At 33.4% G+C, this 13,663-nt stretch overlaps 1 protein-coding gene across 3 annotated transcripts; it reads right to left on the reverse strand.

Moving 5' to 3' along the window:
- Positions 1 to 1,801: 1,801 nt before the first annotated feature.
- Positions 1,802 to 11,308, reverse strand: LOC123561338 (phospholipase A2 inhibitor-like). 3 transcript variants are annotated; one of them, XR_006688390.2, is made up of 5 exons: positions 11,064 to 11,308; positions 9,881 to 10,681; positions 8,062 to 8,223; positions 3,357 to 3,787; positions 1,802 to 3,068 (listed from the first exon to the last, which is right to left on the reverse strand). XR_006688390.2 is itself a non-coding variant. In XM_045353632.2 (5 exons), exons 2-5 carry the CDS (start codon positions 10,663 to 10,665, stop codon positions 3,010 to 3,012), a joined length of 1,215 nt encoding a protein of 404 aa, XP_045209567.2. In that variant the 5' UTR covers positions 10,666 to 10,681; positions 11,064 to 11,308; the 3' UTR covers positions 1,802 to 3,009. The 3 variants fall into 3 exon arrangements, 2 of the variants coding, with proteins under 2 accessions (XP_045209567.2, XP_045209566.2); XM_045353632.2 differs by having other exon boundaries at positions 3,579 to 3,787; XM_045353631.2 differs by lacking the exon at positions 1,802 to 3,068 and having other exon boundaries at positions 3,185 to 3,787.
- Positions 11,309 to 13,663: the final 2,355 nt, after the last annotated feature.

Consider the following 13,663-nt stretch of genomic DNA (forward strand, 5'->3'; position numbering starts at 1 on the left):
TAATACATATTTTCGTTTACTCTCTGTCAGTTCACACAGTTTAAAGATATTCTGACCGTAGGAAATTTTTTGCCTATATACATATAGAAAACTGCCCGATATGTCATTGTCCGCAACTTAACACTGCAAACGTACTTTGAGCGTAACAAGAAAAAAAAAAACAAGAGGGTCATGATGACCCTGGATCGCTCACCTGAATAATGTGAGCTACATTGACAAGTGTAAGAGATCAGGTAAGAAAGTCAAATGTAAGTAGGCATTGAAATCTTTTCCCAGTTGTGTGAACATGTTTCAAATGTCAAACTGATGCTAAAATATTAAGAAAGTAGGTCAGTAGGTCACATTTATGTTTAAGCTGTACATGTCATCCAAATTTCAAGGCTGTATCTAGAAAAAACAAGAAAGTAGGTCAGTAGGTCAAGGTCACAGTTAGGTGATCCCTAATCCCTACTACACAATGTTACATACCAAATATCAAAGGCCTAGGCCTTGAACTTTCAGACAAGAATATTTTTTTAAAAAGTCCTATATAAGTCTATGTTAAACTTGGGCCCCCCAGGACAGGGCCTCTTTTCGCCCCAGGGGCATAATTTGAGCAATTTCGGTAGAGGACCACTAGGCAATGCTACAAACCCAGTATCAAAAGTCTAGGCCTTGCAGTTTCAGGCAAGAATTTTTTTCCTATATAAGTCTATGTAAAACTTGGGACCCCCTGGGTGGGGCTTCCTTTCAACTCAGGAGCATAATTTGAATGATCTTGGTAGGGGACCAATAGGCAATGCTACATACCAAATATCAAAAGCCTAGGCCTTGCAGTTTCAGACAAGAAGGGTTTTAAAGTTTTTTTTTCTATTTAAGTCTATGTAAAATTTAGGACCCCCGGGGCGGGACCTCTTTTCACCCCAGGTGCATAATTTGAATCATTTTCATAGAGGACCATTAGATGATGTCACATGTCAAATATCAAGGCTTTACGCCTTGCGGTTTTGGACAAGAAGATTTTTAAAAGTTTTTCCTTTCGGTTGCCATGGCAACCAGAGCTCTGTGCGGAATTCAATTCTTTGAACAATTTTTAAAGGGAGCCACCCAAGGACCTTTCCTGTGATGTTTGGTGTAAATGTGCCAAGTGTTTTTTAGGAAGAAGATTTTTTTTTAGAAAATGTTGACGGACGCACGACGCACGACGGACGATGGACATTGAGCGCACAGGTGAGCTAATAACTTTTAAGCATGTAAACAAATCCATAGTGAGCTATTCCTCTTACTATGACTATAAAAAAAAATAGTGCGATCAGACTTTAAAAAAGTTAATAGGAGTTCTGGTGTTGCTGCAGCGGTATACACAATCCCTTCTTGTAAAATGGTTGATTTAGGACAACATAAATTTCTCCTTGGGTTCTTCACTTATGCACATGAATATTTACAATATACGATACACGATATAAAAGCACACATGATTTTTTTTATCTAAAAGTATCTTCCAAAAAATTTCAGACAAAATTAAAAGGATAAGGTACATTTATAGCAAAATTTCAGCAAAACACAAACCACTTATTTTGAATTTACAGACAGAAAAACAACAAGACGTTTGAAGTTTTCCCAGGCACTGGAGGATATGTCTGTAACTCGATTGAGCATTTTTAACTATTCTATCCATCCATAACTTGAAAGAACATCGTGTAGAACTTGGCAGTTGGCCAAGGGATTTCTGTCTGGGGGGCTAAGTATTTTCACAGTATGGTTGCAATAAACATTGCGAAGTCAGTCTACCTTATACCTGTATCAATAAGTGAGTAGAGGAAACAGTGCAACTACATTATTATCAAACTTTTATTTTATAAATATTTGATAACTTTAAAATTTATTATATTTTGGCGCTTTTTATAAAAAGAAAATTTTTTGTTGTACAAAAATAATAATGAACTAGGTTAACATGTTTCAGGAAGAACAGCAAGTTTTTAATTTTCAAGATCTGTCTGGTTTGTTAACAATTTTTAAGCCTTAGATGTAAAAAAGAATGTCATCTTCATTCACATTAAATTCAAATCATAATCTGGTGAACATTTGTTTGAGATGTGCACTAGAGTTTTAAGAAAAATGTGACATACACATCTAAATTTTTATTGTACTGTTTTCTGAAAATTGTAAAGAAATTTTGTCTAAGATAGAAAACCCTATGTGCATTTAAATGTTATAAGATAAACTGAAAATCAAATATAGGCGAAACAAAATATTTTGATTTTATCCCCTTATGTTATATACCAACAGCTGCGCCTTAATACATATACGTCCCTGGCAAAGCATTTCAAAGATAAAAAAAACATATATTAACAGTACGTGAATTGCCTTGTTTCTCCCGTTAAAACATGGGCGGATCAAGTGAAAAAAAGTAGCTTTTATGCAAGAAATTGAATTGTTTCAATCTTCTGATCAGCCAACCACACGACAGTACGACATGCCAGAAACAAGCCACTATACATAGAAAGGCATTATGAAAGTTTGAAATATAACAATTTTCAAATTGAGGCTCGAAATACAATGAAAAAAGAAAGAAACAACTGTTCTTCGTCGGAACTTCGTACTTCTTTTTTATATTAGCTTCGTAACTGTATATTTCTAGACACTTGATGATATTTGTGTTACCAGCAACGTATAGTCCATAAGATTTTCTGTTCATCTTTATAAAAATAGAGTCTAAGACTCTATTTTTTATGTTCTCTTGCAATTGGTTTATTTTTATTAACTGCTTATCGTTATAAAAAGCCTTTCGTTCAGAAAGGATGTGTAAAGAATACAGAAAAACATCAAATTTATAGAACACAGAACATTTACCCTCTAAATTTTATGATAAATTCCCCGAAAAACAATGATTTGCTAAAATAAAGAAAGTTTTCAATCTGAACTGTCAATGTCTGTATCATTAACTTGTCTGCTTGTCAGTAAAAAGGGAAATAACATTTATAGTCTAACATGCGCTATATTCTACCGGAGTTACTTCTCCATCAAAGATTACGTGGGAACAATGTAGACGTCTAGTCGAGCGCGCTCGTCCGTGGTAAGACATAAACCTAAAAATAAAAAGTATTATTTTAGTATAAATGTCATCAACTTTATCTTTACTGTTGAGTTTAATAAATTCAGCAACAACTTACAACCACAACACAAACCAATAAGAACTCGTATGCAAGATTTGACATTTTTATTTTTGCAACATTTAAAGAACAAAGCATTTGGTGCTATTCCAATACCGGGTATTAGAATATCACTGAATATTGCGAAGAAAAAGTTTATGTTGAGGAAAACAACTATTGATAGAAGAGGTTATATCTTATTTCAATTTCTTAAAAAATACTCACTGGTAACCTGAATTGTCGTGAAAATTGTCCTTTTAAAGCAACACAATGATTAAACGCAGAAAAATGTTAAATGAAGTTCAGAAGACAATAATCAAAATCACAAGAAAAATATAATTCAAACATCAAATTCTCTGTCACTCTCATTTTCTAACAAATGATTTTTATCCGGCAGTGAAATTCTAACATCATCCTCATCACGTGCATACACTGCAGCATAATCACCTCCACTATCACCTCGAGCAGCTTTCCGCTTAAGCTTCCGACGCCGCCGTCTCCGTATGACAAAGAAAATGATCAACATTAGAGCTAGCGCCCCAACTGTTGATACCACGACGATAAACAAGATCTTTGCCAAGGATGTCCCGCATTTTAAATCTTCCGGTGCCATTTCGAGAAGATTATTGTTCCTTACATTTGACGGGCTTTCGCACCTGAAACAAGATGAACAATATTTGATAAAATAAAGTTCTTTTTAAAGTTCTTTAAAGAAATAAAATCGTATTTTATGATATACTAGTAGAATATATTGAATAGAGATCGGATATAGCTTTTGCCCCCCCCCCCCCCCCCCCCCCTCCGACCACCCCGCAAAAATGTTAAACCTGAAAGTGTCTAAATGGAGTAAATTCCAAGTTTTCTTTCATAAAGAGATATTATTCTATCAAGCTGCAGGCATAAATTTTCTATTTATTCACATGCATTTCACATAAATTGCTGGTGTCTTTATTTTAATCGCAAAATTTACTAATATTTTAAATCGACTTGTTCTGATTTATTCAATCTATTAGAATATTCACACTGAAATTGAATACTAAAAATCTGTATCACATGAGTAAACAACACATATTGATAGAAGAATTAAAATGTCTATTTCAATTTTCTAATAAAATTCACTCACTGGAACCGAACTTTCCGTAAAATATTGCCTTTTGACAGCAAACAATATGATTAAAATGTAAGAAAATACAATTAGAATAGAGTTCATAAGACCATAATAAAATCTACAAGAAAAACTCTTAATTACAAACATCAATATTGCTTCCTTCATCTCATTTATCTACAATATAGTTTTTATCCGCGTGAATTCTACATATACATCTTACATTACAGTGCATTACTCTGCAGCTAATCACCTACCACTATCACTCGAATGAGTTTCCCCTTCACGTCTCCGTATACAATTAATGATATTAGAGCTGCCCCCAACTATTGATACACTTACATGAAATAGACTCCTTGTCTAAGGATTCGCATTTTAATATACTTCCCTCGGTTACCATTTCGATAAGATTATTGTTCCCTTACAGTTACCTTTCGCTACTGAAACAAGATTGCAAGTCTATTATGATTACAAATATATCAAGTCTTTTAAAGTTCTTAAGAATATAAATTCCTATTAGTCTACATATAAAATATACTGAATAAGAGTTCCGTATAGTTACTTATCACCTACCTAATACCACCCCTGTCAAAAGTTAAACTAACAATGTCTACATGAAGTAAAGTTCCTAAGTTTCTTATAAAGATTTATCTATCAATACGCTGCAGGCATAAATTTATCTATTTAATTCACATGGCATTTCACTTAAATTGCTTATCTATTTAATCGACAATAGAGTACCTATTTATTTTAAAAGTTGACTTTTTTGATTTATATCTAATTATAATTTTCAAATATGAGTTTTTGCATATTCTAAACAATCTGTATCAGAAATATGAGCTTCTATCAGCATTTATATTTGACTGAAATAGATTAATAATTGATTCATAAGTCTTCCTTGTTTTTCTCTACGATGATTACTTTTCGCCGCAAGACTTTCGTAATCTATAATTATTTTGCCCTTACAGTCTATTCATATATTATCAATTTACATGAATAAGTTTTCCCTTCAAGTCTAACTTTATACAATCTTACATGAATATAGAGCTTTTCCCATTCAAGTCTACCATTATAAAATCTTACATGAATACAGAGCTTTCCCTGTCAAGTTTAACATTATACAGTCTTACATGAATATAGAGCTTTCCCCTTCAAGTCTACCATTATAAAATCTTACATGAATACAGAGCTTTCCCTTCAAGTCTAACATTATACAATCTTACATGAATATAGAGCTTTCCCCTTCAAGTCTACCATTATGCAATCTTACATGAATATAGTTTTTTTCCCCTTCAAGTCTACCATTATACAGTCTTACATGAATACAGAGCTTCCTCTGTCAAGTCTACCATTATACAATCTTACATGAATATAGAGCTTTCCCCTTCAAGTCTACCATTATACAATCTTACATGAATATAGAGCTTTCCCCTTCAAGTCTACCATTATGCAATCTTACATGAATATAGTTTTTTTCCCCTTCAAGTCTACCATTATACAATCTTACATGAATACAGAGCTTTCCCTGTCAAGTCTACCATTATACAATCTTACATGAATATAGAGCTTTCCCCTTCAAGTCTATCATTATGCAATCTTACATGAATATAGTTTTTTCCCCTTCAAGTCTACCATTATACAATCTTACATGAATATAGAGCTTTCCCCTTCAAGTCTACCATTATACAGTCTTACATGAATATAGAGTTTTCCCCTTCAAGTCTACCATTATGCAATCTTACAGGAATATTTTTTTTCCTTCAAGTCTACCATTATACAGTCTTACATGAATACAGAGCTTTCCCTGTCAAGTCTACCATTATACAATCTTACATGAATATAGGGGTTTCCCCTTCAAGTCTATCATTATGCAATCTTACAGGAATATATTTTTTTTCCCTTCAAGTCTACCATTATAAAGTCTTACATGAATACAGAGCTTCCTCTGTCAAGTCTAACATTATACAATCTTACATGAATATAGAGTTTTCCCCTTCAAGTCTACCATTATGCAATCTTACATGAATATATTTTTTTTCCTTCAAGTCTACCATTATACAGTCTTACATGAATACAGAGCTTTCCCTGTCAAGTCTACCATTATACAATCTTACATGAATATAGGGGTTTCCCCTTCAAGTCTATCATTATATACTCTTACATGAATATAGAGTTTTCACTTTCGGATCTACCATTATACAATCTTACATGAATATGGGGGTTTCCCCTTCAAGTCTACCATTATACGACCTTACATGAATATAGAGTGTTCCCCTTCAAGTTTTCCCCTTCAAGTCTACCATTATACAATTTTACATGAATATAGGTGTTTCCCCTTCAAGTCTACCATTATGCAATCTTACATGAGTGTGCTAGTATAGGCTATGCACTTAAAGTCTAGCGCTGTTCAATCTTACATGAATGTATATTTTCCCCTTCAAGTGTACCATAATGAAATCTTACATAAATTTATAGTTTTCCCCTTAAAGTCTACCGTTATTCAATATTACATGATAGTATATTCTTCTACCTTCAAGTCTACTGTTATTCAATCTTACATGGATGTATAGTGTTTCCCCTTCAAGTCTACCATTATGCAATCTTACATGAATGTATAAGTTTTCCTCTTCATGTCCACCATTATGTAATCTTGCATGAATGTATAGTTTTTTTTCCCATTCAAGTCTACCATAATGAAATTTTACATGAATATATAGTTTTTCTCCTACATGTCCACCATTATGCAATCTTACATGAATGTATAGTTTTTTCCTTGTTCATGTATACAACCCCTTCAAGTCTACCGTTATTCAATCGTACAAGAATAATAGATATTTTTCTCCTTCAAGTCTACCGTTATACAATGTTGATGAATGTATAGTTTTTCCCCTTCAAGTCTACAGTTATTCCAGCTTACATGAATATATAGTTTTCCCCCTTCACGTCTACCACCCCTTCAAGTCTACCATTATGCAATCTTGCATGAATGTACAGTTTTTCCCCTTCATGCACACCATAATGAAATATTACATGAATATATAGTTTTTCTCCTTCAAGTCTACAGTTATTCATTATTACATGAATGTATAGCTTCTCTCCTTCAAGTCTTCCTTTATTCAACATTACATGAATTATTAGTTTTTCCCCTTCAAGTCTTCCTCTGTTCAATATTATAAGAATGTATAATTGTTCTCCTTCAATTCTTTCTTGATTCGATATTACATGAATGTATAGTTTTCCCCTTCGAGTCTACCATTATGCAATCTTACATGAATGTATAGTTTTCTCCTTCAAGTAAACCTTTATTCAGTATTACATGTTTCCCCTTCGAGTTACCATTATACAATCTTACATGAATGTATAGTTTTTCTCCTTCCATTCTACCTTTATTCAATATTACATGAATATATAGTGTTTCCCCTTCAAGTCTACCATTATACAATCTTACATGAATTTATAGTTTTTCTCCTTTAAGTCTACCTTTATCTAATATTACATCGATATATAGTTTGCCCCCTTCAAGTCTACAGGTATGCACTCTTAGATTGAATATTTAGTTTCCCCCCTTCAAGTTTACCGTTATATTACATGAAAGTATTTTTTTTCTTTCGAGTATAAAGTTATGCAATCTTACATGAATGTATAGTTTTCCGCTTCAAGTCTATTACTTTGCAATTTTACATGAATGTATAGCTTTTCACCTTTAAGTCTACTGTAATTCAATCTTATACGAATGTATAGGTATCCCCCTTCTATTGTATCATTATTAAATCTTTCATGAATATATAGTTTTTCCCCTTCAAATCTTCCGTTATTCAATCTTACATGAATGTATAGTTTTTCCCCTTCAAGTCATAGTCATCTGAACGGATCCACCTCATCTTGCAGTCACATTTCAGTTTGTTGTTAGACATGTCTATCACTTGAAGAGAATCTAGGTCATCTAGTGGTAAACTCTCTGCATCGAATCGCTTTATGTCGTTGTTTCTGTTTAATAATTATACAACAACAGAACACACATAAATAATAATAAAAGGGAAAAAATTAAACCAAATTGTATAGCGGCTAGGAAATGTATCAGTTTTATCTATGGAGAAAGGGGGTTGTTCGTTAAATAAAATGCAAACCAGACACGGGAAGACTTTTTTAAACGTTAGCTGTTGAAGCTTGTGGACAAGTATCGGAGATGAAATAGTGCATTAATTTGACACGGTCTAAAGAAGCAAATATCTTAGATAAAAAACAATGAACGGACCACGGAAAACGTAACAGACAAATTACAGATTGTTTGAAAACAAAGCAGCATTACCCTATACGAAAGTAATAAATGATAGAATAGCAAATGACTGGTCAACTTCAGGCTTACCACAGAGACAAACAGCCGAGAAATTTGGTTTTAAGTCACAACGACCTAAGATTAAATGTACAGAATAATATAATAACATAAACGTATTTTATTCAGAAAACACACAAAGTCCCCAAACAAATTCTTACTGTATTTAGCTAGGAAATTTGCATTTAATAATCAGAAGGCCGGTGGTTATGATAAAATACTTTAAAAAAAAGACAAGGATGAATATTCCCGCAGAAGAAGCCGCCACTAAGAACGAAATCCATCAAATCGCAGCCCTTCATTCATTTAACATTTATTTATGACAAAAAGGAGTACGTTGAAGAAAAGTGCTTAACATTGGTTGCCTCATTTAACCATTAAACACTTTTGAACCACCGAGATACACTTACAAGGGAGATACTCCATCGCGATTTTTTTTTTATTACCTTTCCAAAAAGTGAACCACTTGTAGTGTTTATACAAAAATAACAGACAAATTGTTTACAAAATGTATGTAAAATGTTTAAACGCTTATCGCTCTTTTGTTTGTATCTTTGATATCCATCTATTAACTGTGCATAAACATATACGTTTATCAGTAGGTAAAGCCGAGTACGTGAAGTCCAAACGCCATTTTGTTTTAAATAAACGGATTAAACGGATTCTGTATCAGTCAGTAAAGTACGGTCCATGACTTATTAACTAAACCTGTATTCATTCGTTCTAAATCAATTAATGATGCACGGTTTATAACTGACTTGCTATAACCTGTATTCATCCGTTTTAAATCAATTAATAATGCACGTTCTATAACTGACTTGCTATAACCTGTATTTATCAAAGTTATATGCAAGAAATTTGGACTAGGATGCAAAATTGTAACAATCCTCTTGGTGAAATTACATTTTAAAAACAAAACAAATGTATATTGATGATTCGAATGCATTAAAACATTGAAAAATGCAAACTTAATACTAGTAACTGCATATTTTCCCATAAATTCTTGATACTTTAAACAAAATCCTTGCTAACCTTTATCCTGCTAAATTTCTATAATGATCTTGACCATATTTCAAATTGGACATTACCATTAACTGTTAAAGGGGTACTTACCAAACAGATACTGACTAAATGGCGAACAGTGCAGATCTTGATCTGACTTTACAGATGTGCAGGCTTATCATGATCTGCACTGGTCGCAAAGGCAGAATCAATCGTGTCCAGCATAATAAGGGTTAAAGTCTAAATATATGTTACAGTACTGAAATGCAGACAGATAAAGGGTATGCTCATTGAAAGACACAAGTTTACCTCAGGTACAGTTTTTGTAAACTATCTGTGAAGTCGATAAGGTCATCTCTAATTGCAATCCTTTCCATTCCATTATTGTCCAGTATCCATATAATCAGCTCCGGCATGTGCGGCACCTGTTCCAACACTGTGATTCTATTATGACTCATGTCTAAAGTTTGTAGGTTCACGAGCATACGGAACGAGTCGCTCTTAAAGTTCTGCAGCTTGTTCCAGCTTAGATCCAGGTGTTCCAGCGATGGTAGGTCGAGGGAACCAGCTTCCAGCTCGCTGATTTCACAGTGAGATAAATCAAAGTACCGTACAGCTGGAAGTTCCATGAATGTAAACGTGTCTTTCTTTATATGTCTAATAGGATTTTTCTCTAAGATCAAGTATTGTAATTTTTTTAAATCGTAAAACATGCTTTCATCTAAGTCAGGTCCAAATATAAGATTATTTGACAAATCGAGAGTAACAAGATTTGTGAGAAGTTTAAAGGCATCCTTTTTAACAATATATATTTGGTTATTTGATAAATTCAGTTTTGACAACGAAGAACTTAATGTAGGATAATTAAGAAAACTGATATTACTTATATGATTGTTTGATAAATCTAATGTTTCCATGTAGGACGGAATATGTTCTCCGCCTGGAATCTCCAGCAAACCAACACCACTACAGTTAAAAGTATGGTCAGGATTGTCACATTTTCCATATATACTTTCCGTCGTTTCTATGGACACAAAAGAAGAAACAGACAAGATGATGAGCACTATCGTTGAAGAAGAGCTTGAAGATGCCATTTTAAGCAGACAGTTACTGAAATGAAAGGAACAAAACACAGTAACTCCGATGTCATCGGTACATATCAAAGATATTTTCTGTATGCAGAGCTATAAACTATGTAGCTATGGCATCTATGGCATTTGAAAGATACTAAATTAGAGGATGCGTAGTGAGTAACTATCTATGATCATCACCAATCTCCTTGTCCTTGTTCATATTTATATATATTTTAAAAGAATGTCATTTATAGCGTAACAAAACTCATCTAGTTTTTAAATTCTTTTTTTACAAATAAAATCAAATCTTTTGATTGTTTTATCTAAAATAACGACGTTTGTATAAAGAACTGTAACACTTCTTATTTTGCGAGCAGAAATTCAGCTGAATGGGAACATTTTAAAAAATAAAAACTTACCTGATCACGTGAAATCATTAACACACACATATTTTAGATGTTGAAGATGACAATGGTCCTCGACATCACATTTCATTCGCATTTGTCATAAATTTGGGTGAGGCCCGTCAATAAAATTGTTTTTGTTCTTTTTTTATATCGACATCAATTTAACAAAGACAGTGGAATATCATTCGAACGGTTTGGAATTAAAGAGAAAAATTTAGTTAATTAAAAACTGTCTTTAATTACAGTTAGTGATATATAGTGAAACGATTTTGATGAATAACACAACAGATTTTAAATCCCTGTTGAAGGGCATCACTTTGTTATCATGGTCAAAGTTTGAGCACATAGATAACCGGTTATAACCAGAGATAAAAAGTGATTTTGAAGATAAATGTTTATCTACCTCGTTATGCCTTTACAATGATTAAAAATAACATCAATTTGTATACTATTGTAATCGTTTTTAAATGGTATCTGTTTTATTCTAAACTAAGGACACCACATCACCTTTTCTGCCTACTGCTTTATATATGGGGATTAAATTGTATTTTTATGGTATTTGCATTGGCTTAGGTTTGATGATGTAGTTGTTTTAATTTGCTTTACCCATTCTACTTTAGAATTCATTCGAAGGGCATTCTAGTAGATACTATTTGCTCCATACATCTTACGGGGGTCCTGCAAAAAGTTCTGTCAGTAATGGGCTTCCGTAGTTTTATCCCAGGTATTTTTAAAACGCTTCATTGCACTACACTAGCTAATGATATCCAAATGACCGCGTTATTTCAAATTGAAATACATGAAGTCATATACACTGACCACAATTTACTTGTCACATTGTAAAATGGACGAAATGACTGAAATTCGTCTAGCTATATTCAATGCCGCATCAGGATGAATTGTGTGGTATATAATATTATGGACCTCAGGCCATTTCAATGCGCACAGGTTTAGGTAGTTAAAGCTTGTGGTCAAACAGGATGCGCGATTGTCGGTGAAAGATATAACCGGTGACGAAACCTGTGTGCAAATGCTTGAGCCACAGAGAAGGGTTGATAATAAGCCCTGAAAGCAAAAAAAAAACAAACAAAAAAACGCCCTGCCCTATATTGCAAAGAGAACCATAAGTTCGCAAAAGATGTTGTATGCATTTTTTTTCCTTTTTCAATTCTAGTGGGCCGGTCGTTCAAGTGCCTGGTCCATCTTGTCATACAGTCACTGGACAATTCTATAAGAACTCTGTACTGAAAAAACTGAAAAGGTTTTACAATAAGAAACGTCCAAGCAAAGGATGGTCAGGAGTGCGAGGTTGTGAAGTTATTCTTGGCTTCTGAAAAGGTGGAAGCTGTAAACCATCCGCCTTATTCAAATGACCTGAGTCCCAGTGACTTTTTTATTTCCAAGGCTAAAGAAAATGCTTTCTGGAAAGAAATATAAGTCCAGAAGTTCTCTCTTGGCAGCGCCATTTATCAGTGTCTCAAACAGATACCAAAATAAGACTATTTATCCGCTTTTCGCGATTGGGTGAAAAGGCTACAAAATGTGTTTCGGTAAAGGGGGAATACTTTGAAGGTTTGTAATAAAAATAATTTTGATAAAACGTAACACTTCAGAAATTCGAACCCAATGACAGAACTTTTTGCAGGACCCTCGTATGAAACTTTCGAATAAGTCACATTTATACATGTTATCAACAAAAGAAATCTCTAGAAATTTCAGTTAGACGCTTTTATGATCTGGTCATCTTTACAGACAAAATCATTAGTTTAGTTAAATTAAAGTTTCTACAAAAAATTAAATATTACCAGAAATGGAGGTAAATTGTGGGAATTATTTCTGCAGTGGTGTTGGATAATTCAAAATGGTTTTTTTTTACTATTAAACTTTATTAAAGCTACATTACCAGGATCAGTGAGGACTTTATTCAGTGGTTTCAGGTATTCATTCTACATTCTTATATGCTTGTTTCTGTTAAAACACGCTTGTAAACACTAAATGACGTCACGTTAACGTGCAATGACGTCAATGTTTTTGTTGCGAGCAAGAAAGAGAGCTACTATATTTTATCTTCTGTTTTAGATTAAGAGCATATTAGAATCGAAATATTGTATAGCAAAATCGTGTTTTACCCAAATTAATACACTCTAATTCGGTTATACGTCACCAGAATAATTCACTCTGGCTACGCCCTCTTGAAATTATTCCGCGGACGTATAATCTCTTTCCGTGTATTAATAACATTACGTATACATTATTTCTTAATCAATATTACATTCGTAGATGTCTTAGAATTAACTTTGTTATTATTTAAAGTCTGTTGTTGGCTGTTTTTTCTTCTTCTAGCAACATCTTGCTTTTAGCAACTGTTTAGGAGGTAACACTTAATATTAAGCAGAAGCATGTTTAGATTAATTAGATGACGAATGATTTATACGTCCCGCGACATATTTTCGCTCATGTGACGTCAAACCGTGGCGCACTGCATTTCTGCTTATTTCCCCCGTACATATATTCCGAGCTTTGATGTCAATCCCATCTTATACCTCGGACGAGCAAAGTGCATGAAAAATGAAAAAGGGCTATAACTCAAAATTTACTTATTTATGCACACT

This window comes from Mercenaria mercenaria, chromosome 10 (genome assembly GCF_021730395.1).
Source record: "Mercenaria mercenaria strain notata chromosome 10, MADL_Memer_1, whole genome shotgun sequence".
Lineage (NCBI taxonomy): Eukaryota > Metazoa > Mollusca > Bivalvia > Venerida > Veneridae > Mercenaria > Mercenaria mercenaria.

Bases quoted from the DNA above. Each gene is read 5' to 3' on its own strand.
- LOC123561338 (XM_045353631.2), bottom strand. From the start codon at position 10,665: ATGGCATCTTCAAGCTCTTCTTCAACGATAGTGCTCATCATCTTGTCT. The intron at 8,224-9,880 runs GTAAACTTGTGT...ATTATTAAACAG, and splicing joins TTACAAAAACTGTACCTGAG to AAACAACGACATAAAGCGAT. The intron at 3,788-8,061 runs GTAAGATTGAAT...ATCTTGTTTCAG, and splicing joins GGGAAAAACTATACATTCAT to GTGCGAAAGCCCGTCAAATG.